Source organism: Mirounga leonina, unplaced genomic scaffold, assembly GCF_011800145.1.
Source record: "Mirounga leonina isolate KUSES-001 unplaced genomic scaffold, KU_Mleo_1.0 Mir_174, whole genome shotgun sequence".
Classification (NCBI taxonomy): domain Eukaryota; kingdom Metazoa; phylum Chordata; class Mammalia; order Carnivora; family Phocidae; genus Mirounga; species Mirounga leonina.
In genome coordinates, this window is record NW_023270451.1 from 35,422,954 (window position 1) to 35,432,555 (window position 9,602).

Consider the following 9,602-nt stretch of genomic DNA (forward strand, 5'->3'; position numbering starts at 1 on the left):
ATCCTCTAGGTATCCAGTAGCAACTCAAAAGACAATGTGGGTTAGTTTCATTTTTGTTCAGATAAAGGAAAATAGTTTTGCTATCTCTGCCTTCCTTTTTTTTAATTTTTAAACATTCAGAAATCCAGGGATTAGTATATTTTCAGTAAGCTATTTTCCCCCCCAGTGTGTATGCCTTGAGCCAAAACAAATTTCTGGATGCATACCTTCCCCAACATATTATGATTCCTTAATTGATTTTTGGATATGTGTTTAAGAGGAGGAGATGATTAGTGTATGTCTACACTGTGGATAGCAAGTTCAGTGCAGGCTTTCAGAATCCAACAAAGGGAGGCTTTGGTGGTATTTAGTGAGGGAGTTCTGGGTTAGAGGTTGAAGTGAAGACAAGTTATATAAACCTCAATAAGGAGCAATGATGACCACCACTCTTACTTCACAGATTTGCTAAGAGGATCAAAGAGGTAATGAATATTAAGTATAAGTTAATATATGATGGTTATGAGTTGAGAGTAAGAAATGGATTCAAGACCCACTCTTGCAACTTTTCCTCTGTATAGTCTTGGTAAATTACTGAAACTCTCTGAATCTCGGTTTACTTATCTTTTAAATTAGGGATAATATCGTATATGTCATATACTTGTTAGTAATCCATACAAGCTGTTTAATGTAATGCCTGATGCAAAGTTGTAGGAATCATTGTTGAAACTAATAGGATTTTTACTGATATAAAATAAAGTACAATGTAAGTCTATAGTTACAAGTGACTAAAACTTGTTTTAAAAAAACTTGAAATTATATGTTACACATGTAGCAGTAATATTATTTTGAATACAGATATGTAGATCATTCACTTTTGAGAGCTTTTTATTTTATTTTGTTCAGGAGATACTAGGAAGCATATTAATTGAGATTCTTAACACTTGAGGTCCTCCAGTGAAGACGTTTTTTAAAATGCTATTAGTTTTATTTTTCCCATTTCTTTCATCAATTCCAGCATACGTCTATATCATAAAACTACAGAACCAGCAAATAACTGTTAAGAGTTCAATCATTATCATATACAGATGTCCTAAGAATTTTTTCATTCATTTTAATGATACAGGGTTTGTTTTTGTTTTTGTTTTAGTTTTGTTTTTTTTGTAGGAAGGGATAGTATGGTGTGGGGGGAAAAAAAGAAAAGGAAGGAGGCTAGGGAAGAGAGCCATGATATAATACCAAAATTAGGCGGATTGGACAAGATTGCATGAAGCTCTGTGCCATCTTTTTGCGTGGCCCAAAAGATTTAATAGCTGATGAGCTCATGCTCCTGTGTCTTCTACTCTTGCTGTCACGATTTTACCAAAATAAAATATGAAGTCCTTTTTGCATCTGGCGTCTCTTTTGAAGTGATTCTAACTGCTGAGGGATTGCTAACTGAACTGAATGCTCCAAGAAGGCCAATTTACTCAGCTGGCTGCAAAGCCTTTGACCTTAATGGTGGGACTTGGCAAATCAGTGCATACACGTATGTTCAGTGTTCTGTCAAGAATTGCGAAAATGCTCTGTAAGCCATAGATCCTTCTGCAAAATACTTGTTTGTAGTTTAAACATTAGTCTTTCTTCAGAGGCCAATGAGGCTAGTTAATTAAGCCTGAGGGGTTATGAACTGTTGGCAGTTAATAAGTCATAAAATTCCTCCATAAAACAGGATGCGAGATTCCATCACTGAAGCAAAGAGTACAAAGGGCCGGTGTATAAATATCTAATTGTACCAAAGGACTGGGCTTTCTCAATGACTGCTCATCTGGAGTCTCCAGGGCATGTTCGCTGTGGTTTCCTGATTTTTAGAAGCCAGTTTAAAAAATGAGTGCATTAAAGGGTAATTTGCCTGAAAGTTCAGGAAGTAAAGGGGGTGGTGTGGAAGCAAGCTGAAAGGAGAAAGAAGGAGGGACATAGTGAGAAGACAGAAAATGAGAAGGAGGGTGGGGAAAAAAGGGAACTAGAAATAAGAAAAGTTGTCTCCACGCAGAGTTAACATGACTGTATTTGTCCTCTGTTTTCTTTTCCCTGTAGGATGTTCACCATGGAAATGGTACACAGCAGGCCTTTTATGCTGACCCCAGCATCCTGTATATTTCACTCCATCGCTATGATGAAGGGAACTTTTTCCCTGGCAGTGGAGCCCCAAATGAGGTTCGGTTTATTTCTTTAGAGCCCCACTTTTATTTTTATCTTTCAGGTAATTGCATTGCATGATTACCCCTAATTTTCTTGTCCTTTTCTGGTGTTTTAAATTACACGAGATTACTGAATTGTCCCATGGGACCAAGAACCAGTGCAGAACAAGTGCATAACCCAGAGCACTGGTTGTCAAGCAAAGTTGGGCTGATTTGACACGTTGTTTGATGTTTATTTCAAGAGCTCACATGTGTTTGTTTTCCTCACTTTTTGCTTTCTTCCCTGCATCCTCCTCTACCCACTGTGTTGTGTTGTTGTTTTTTTTTTTTCTTCCTAGGTTGGAACAGGCCTTGGAGAAGGATACAATATAAATATTGCCTGGACAGGTGGCCTTGATCCCCCGATGGGAGATATAGAGTACCTTGAAGCATTCAGGTTGGTACTTCTTTTTCTGAAAGTGGCAAATTAGAAATGTCTATTGAAACAACACCAAATGTAAAAGAGAAATATAAGTTTTAAACAAGGGAAAGTGGCTAAAGGAGCCATTCCATTAAAGGTCCAAAAAATGTTTTGTTTAGGGGACCTGGATATAGCTACAAAGCCACATAAAGAATATGTGTCAGAAAAAAGGTACATCAAGACCTAGTTGTAGTTGTACAGGTATATTGGCCAGTGACCCAGGCATGTTACCCCCTCTCTGCAAAAAAGATAAGGAAAAAAGATTTATTAAGTAGTGCTGGAAATTTGTGCCTATTCTAGCATATGTTGTGATTTAGAATGGACATTAGCATATTAGATGCTCTGATAAGGCCTTCATTACCTACTTAACTTTGTTGAACAGGCATTTCCCAAACTTCATTAGACTACAGATTCCCTTTTGCACATAGCACCACTCAACATTCTTGGTTCTGCAGAGCTAGCTTACTTTTGGAATGTTGGCCTAGACAATCTCATTTCATGGTAGAGTAAATGACTTTTCTCTTGCATAAAATATTGTACGTCTCACATTAAAACATCAACTGATTAATTATGTTTTCAGTTCTCTACAAAATGTAGGCAGTAATTGAAATGTATATTTATATATACATAGTGTATTCTACTTTGTCCTTCTAAACAAAGAACTTTTAAAATTAAGCAAGAAATGCAACGAATCAAAAGCTTTCTTTTTGAATATTGAGGTTTTGTTAAAAAAGTCATTTTTATTCTCTAGAGTTAAAAAAGTATGTTTAGTCCTTGGAAAGGACTGTTTTATGGAGAACTATCAGATTGTGTTAATATGTACCCACTTGCAATATTTTAGGAGATTTTAACCTATTGGTAATGCGTGATTTCAGGGGTGTTTTGTTTAGTTGAAAGCGAAAACAACTACATAAGAGATCTTAGAAGCATTATTTTTAAATTTATCATTTATAAGTTCCCAAGGGGGGATATTCCATTGCTAATGTATTTGAAACTTAAGGAAATAGTAGGCAAATTTTTCAATAAGTGAAGTTTGGGTGAGTTTCTGCTGTCCTATATATAATGCATTCTTCAATTTGTCATGTGAGAGTCATTTTTCATTTGAAGATAGGCCCAGGAAAAATGACAGAAAATCACTATTTTCAAGAAAATACATTAAAAGTCATCACTATTTTCAAGAAAATACATTAAAAGTAAATATATTTGGTTTTGTTTTAGGATACTAAGGAAAATTCTACACACATTCCAGGTTTTTATTTAAAAAAATACATATATTCAAATATCTACACTATTTATAGAAAAAAATAGCTGAAATAAGTTTATTTGCTTAAAGACATGTTGTTTATGAAGATATTTTAGGTTAATTTACAATAAAACTAAAAAATTGCATTAAGAAACTTTAGGAGTTTCATTATTATAAATTCTGTTTACCTAAATTTGCAACTTCAGAAACATTATTAATATCTTAAAGGAACTCTAATGGGATAATAGACTTTAGTATTATATCACATATGAATTCATTTGTTTACCAAGCTAACTTGATAACTTGCATGATACACACATTAAATTCTCAACCTTACTATAACAAATGATTATATACCACTGATCTATAATACCAAATTCTTAGTTTTTTATTATCATAATACTATTTGGGGTACATGGCTTTACTTAAAAATGGATTATGCATACCCAGCAGGGAAGGAGAATTTATATTTTGTACTACTTGTTCTCACATCACAAAGTGAATGATGGGTGGTAAGAATGTTTACAAAGAACCCCTTTGAACACAACAATTTCATTAAATAATTAGATAATGTGAAAACAGATATTAAGTATATGTTACTGTTTTTTGAATGAAATGATAAGTGAATCAAGTGCTCCTGAAAGTGACTTAACGTCCTCAAGAATGGCACCTTCTCTTTGCCTGAATGTGGACCCTATATTAGCAAACTTTTCTGTAGTTCCCAGTGCAGTCACCATATCTAAGCTTAAATAGAGGAGGCAATATTATTTAGCTAGATTGCAGAAATGTAAAACTGTAGCTTTTAATATTTATAATTATTTAAGAACCAGATTTAAACCATAATAATTCTGTTAATTTTGAACTATACTGTGTTTGCCATTCAACTTGTATGACTAGAAGTACTTGTGAACTTGTTATAGAGGAATCAAGAAAGTAAGTCATCCATTCAAAAACATTCATAGAAACATTATATGCCAGGCACAGTGATGAGCCCTTGGAATTTTGAGCTGACTTGCTTTCAAGCATCATAAAAGAAGTGATAACCCACTGTTCTAGAGAATGGATGTGCTTAGACATAAGAGAGGATAAAATGATGAACTCTTCCTGCAGGGTTTCAGGAAAGGCTTTATCAAGGATTGTTCGACCTGTGCTTTCAAGGATGAGCAGGAGTTTCAAGGGGTAAAGGAATTGGAGTGGGGCGAACTCATAATAGAAAGAGAGAATACTATGAAAAGCATGGAGTCATGAAATGATCTTGCTCTGTTGGCTTAAGAGCATAAGGGTGGGATTGCCTGGCAGGAATAGAGATCATACTCCATAAACTCTTTTGTTGGCAAAGAATCGGAATATATAAAATCCTTTCTAATCTGGGGCTTTAGTGAGATATACTCCAGAATAATTTTTGATGTAGTATTACCTTATAAGCATATACTTAGTAATATAGCCCTTGTTTCCCAGTACTAAAACTGAAGATCTTTTTGGCATCTTTTGTGGGTGCACAATATGGAGATGGAGGAAAAAATTAATGATGCCTTTTCTTTTTTCTTAATTTTTAATTGTTTCTGGACTGTGATAAGTATCTTTGAAGGGAAGGCTTCTCTCTGTAAAGCTATAGGGGGATTTAAGATGGCTGCTTATTTTACCAACCTACATTTGTCACATATATTATTCTTGTGGTTTCTATTATGTATTTCTTCTATAGCAAAAAGAATTTCGCAGGCAAACAAAACGTTTTCATGTTTGCTGTAAGCTTTAAAGATAATTTAAAAAATTTAATAGAATATCTAAATTAGTTCACATAACTAGTTATTTCTTCCATGTAGTTACTGTTTATCCCTAAAATTATTGAAGGATAGATTTAAGATTTTTCATTAGTTTTTAAAATGTTCAGTAATGTAAAATATCTTTTATGTGGAACTAAAATGTATTCCAAGGCTACCATTTTATAAAATAATTATGGCTGTTTTGATTGAGGTCTTACATGCCAGGTCCTAGATTAGAAATTTTATTAAAATTATGGCTAATTCTTAAGTGGTTTGTATAAGCCACAGAATTTCTAATTGTAAGGACCATGGTGTGAACTCAGTTTATGGCTCTAAAATCTGTCACACCACATTGCTGCTCTTTTCTACTATTCATGACTTAAAAGATTGAAGAGTGATAAAACACAGTAAACTTTTACCAAAATATAAGACCTTCACCCCCGATCTAAGTCACAAATGTTTAGTACACAGCATGGCAAAGAAGAGCTATTCAGTAATATTGGCTGAATAAATCAAAGAATAAATGAATGAGTCAAAGAGAGAAGGAATGATACTGGCTACAGTAGAAGCATTGGAAACCCCTGGTATTAAGTGAACCTAGCAGAAGTCTGAAACCTATCTCTTGGCCCTTCAAGGAGTATACTTTACAAGGAAATTTGAACACCCATTCATTTGCTTATAATATTGTCAGGTGTCTTCTCTTCCATTCAGTAAATATATTGAATGCCTGCTAAGCACTCTCTGTTTCAATCACTTCAAAATATTGTTTCCAGGGGCACCTGAGTGGCTCAGTCAGTTAAGCATCTGACTCTTGATTTCGGCTCAGGTCATGATCTCAGGGTCCTGAGATGGAGCCCCACATCAGGCTCCATGATGAGTGTGGAGCCTGTTTAAGTTTCTCCCTCCTTCCCTCTCCCTCTACTCCTCCCCCTGCTCACACACACACACACACACACTCTCTCTCTCTCTCTAAAAAACCATATATATATATATATATATCAATTATTCTCATCTGTAGTGACTAGATGAGCACTGGTTACATATTTTTCTAAAGATTAATTCTTTAAGAGTTCTGCAAATGTTAGAGTGATTATTTATATAAAACCATTTAAATAGTTTGTAGTGGACAGGAGACAGTATCTCATGCTTCTAATTAAATCTAATGAGGGCAACATCTCTGAGTGTTTAAAAAAATGAGTAGCAACTTCCAATGTGGTAAGATACTAGCAGTTCTTGAAATTTGCCTATTTTATCCAACAAATGAATGAATGACAACCCCTTTGTGGCTTTTTAATTTCAAAAATAAAGTACAAGCCCCTTAAATTCAGAAGGTTTTGTTGAAATAATAAATGACTCATTGGGCGCACAATGAGAACTATTTAAAAGAGTGGAATAGGGGCACGTGGGTAGCTCAGTCGTTAAGCGACTGCCTTCGGCTCAGGTCATGATCCCAGGGTCCTGGGATCGAGTCCCACATCGGGCTCCCTGCTCGGTGGGAAGCCTGCTTCTCCCTCTTCCACTCCTCCTGCTTGTGTTCCTGCTCTTGCTATCTCTGTCAAATAAGTAAATAAAATCTTCAAAAAAAAAAAAAAAAGAGTGGAATAGAACTGTTGGTATGAGTTCCTTAGATTCAAACAAGTTGTGATTTAAAAAATAACAACTCTTGGGGCACCTGGGTGTCTCAGTTGGTTAAGTGTCTGCTTTTGGCTTACAGCATAGGCCATGATCCTAGAGTCTGGGATTTAGCAGCAGCACTTTGGGGCTCCTTGTTCAGCAGGGAGCCTGCTTCTCCCTCTTCCTCTGCCCCTCCCCCCAGCTCCTACATGCAAGCGTGTGCGTGCTCTCTCTCTCTCTCAAATAAATTAATAAAATCTTTAAAAAAATAACAACTCTCCAAGCCAATGTGTTATAGTCTATAGTACCGTAATTAATATGTGTTAATGGTGAAGATTTCCAAAAGGCAAAGGATTTATAAATATCAGTTATCCAGGAATATTCACCTCAGGGGAAAACTCTGAATGACTCTATTTCACTGGGACTGTTAGTATGCCAACTAAAAAAGGAGATTTGAGTGAGTTTTCTAATCTAGAAAATAAATATCTAGTCAAAATTCTTGTTGTTACTTTTTTATAAACTATTTTTCTTTGTTGACTTATGAAGTATCTCTAATCAAAATATTTGTACTTGCAGATGTAGCTTTTGCTAAAATACTTTGACCACATAACCAAGTAGAATGTTTAAAAATTTGTGTATTTGTTACATCATCAAAGCAGTCCAATCACTTGATACAGCCTGTATCTTTTTCTCCTGGCTTTGGTTCACACCTGTTTGCTTTAATGATAAAAGCAAATTGAAAATCCATTAAAACAAGACTGACTAGAAACTTGACTAGATAGCATAATTATTGTCAGTTTATCAAACTGGATTCTGCTCTAGATGCAGCATCTTTAAAATAGGAACCATGGTTTTCCATGATTCATATTCCACTTGTGGCAAAAATAAAGAACATACATTTAACTTGAACGCAAAGAATTGAGCCCTTTATTGTCATATTCGTAGAGCAAGTGTTTCTTAGCTAGTCAGAAGGTCTAGTTTACCTTGGAATGATTGGAAGTAATTTTGGTCAGGGCACATTAAGTAAGTACAACATTTTATTTTCTCTCTTTGTTATTTTAACAAACATATCATCACTATTCTAATTAATTTTAGAGCACTGGCTTCTAATATTCTTGTCATATGCAAGAGGTTGAAAAAGAGGTTGCTAAATTTTGTCTGAGAAATGAGATGAGGGGTGCTTGGCCAGCTCAGTTGGTAGAGCATGGGACTCTTGATCTTGGGGTTGTGAATTCACGCCCCACATTGGGTGTAGAGATTGCTTAAATAAATAAAATCTTTAAAAAAAAGAAGAAATGAGATGAGATCATAATAAATATGTTCTCTCCTATTGTAATGACAACTAAGTAAATATTTTTATGGTTATTATTCTGTTTATTATATTTTAATATAATTTAATGCTAAGAGAATGGGAAGTAATATCATTATAAAAGTAATAACATAATGATAATAATAGCATAGTAATATAGACCATTCACTGAAGACTTAATATTTGCTAGTTGCTCATTTCTTTTCATCTTTACAAGTTGTTGAGCTAAGTGCTCACAATTGCTACATGAGGATACCGAACCCCTTTTGAGTTTCAGTGGTTTCCTGATGTCACACAACTGGTAAATGATGATCAGGGACTCAGTGGCAACAAATGTGAATGTGGAGACAGTACTCCTTTGGCCCTAAGCTATAAACTATAGTTCCTCTATCAAGAGTAGGAGTGACAAAACAATAATGTAGTGGGAAAGTCTTTGCAAATGCATTTTAGTCGATCCAACATTTGATTTGGACATCTAAATTGGCAATAGTATTTTAAAATTGAAAATAAGTCCTAGATTTTCATTAGCCTTGTATCATATAATAACTCCCAAGCCACTCCCCTTTCTGCCTTTCTACCTCATCTGACGTAATAAGGGAGCCTATCAAATGAAACCCGTATATTTTTTCTTCCTTTTGATAACCAAACTATTTACAATGGGAAATATATTTTTCCCTCTTTGTTAAAATAAATGTTTTCTTTTTATGTATACATTTAAGATTTAAGATTTTTTGAAATGGGCATGTAATTGAACCTGAGAAATACCAAATTAAATTTTAATGGAATGTAGAGTGATAAATGAATTTTTAGATCCAATTTTGAAATAAAGAATGATTTGTTGTCATCTAAAAATCATACTCAATACTGCAAAATGATTTGGGGTCTTATTTTGTCTATAAGAGCTGTGGTTGATGCTTCCCAGTCTTGAAATGGATTCTCAATTGTTAGTGACAACCAAATATATTATGCTCATGATAGTGTGTATTTTCCCAAGGATGTTGAAGACATTTTGGGAAAGAGGGTGGAATTTCTTGAAGCAATTTGCCAATATGAAATA

General features: G+C 34.6%; 1 protein-coding gene across 1 annotated transcript in view; it reads left to right on the forward strand.

Annotated features, from left to right (window-relative positions):
* Positions 1-9,602, forward strand: part of HDAC9 (histone deacetylase 9) — an 899,218-nt gene that overhangs the window by 719,078 nt on the left and 170,538 nt on the right. Inside the window, exons 22-23 of the mRNA XM_035020706.1 lie at positions 2,053-2,172; positions 2,495-2,592. Of these exons, the coding sequence (XP_034876597.1) occupies positions 2,053-2,172; positions 2,495-2,592 (218 nt within the window). The remainder of the gene's footprint in view (positions 1-2,052; positions 2,173-2,494; positions 2,593-9,602) is intronic.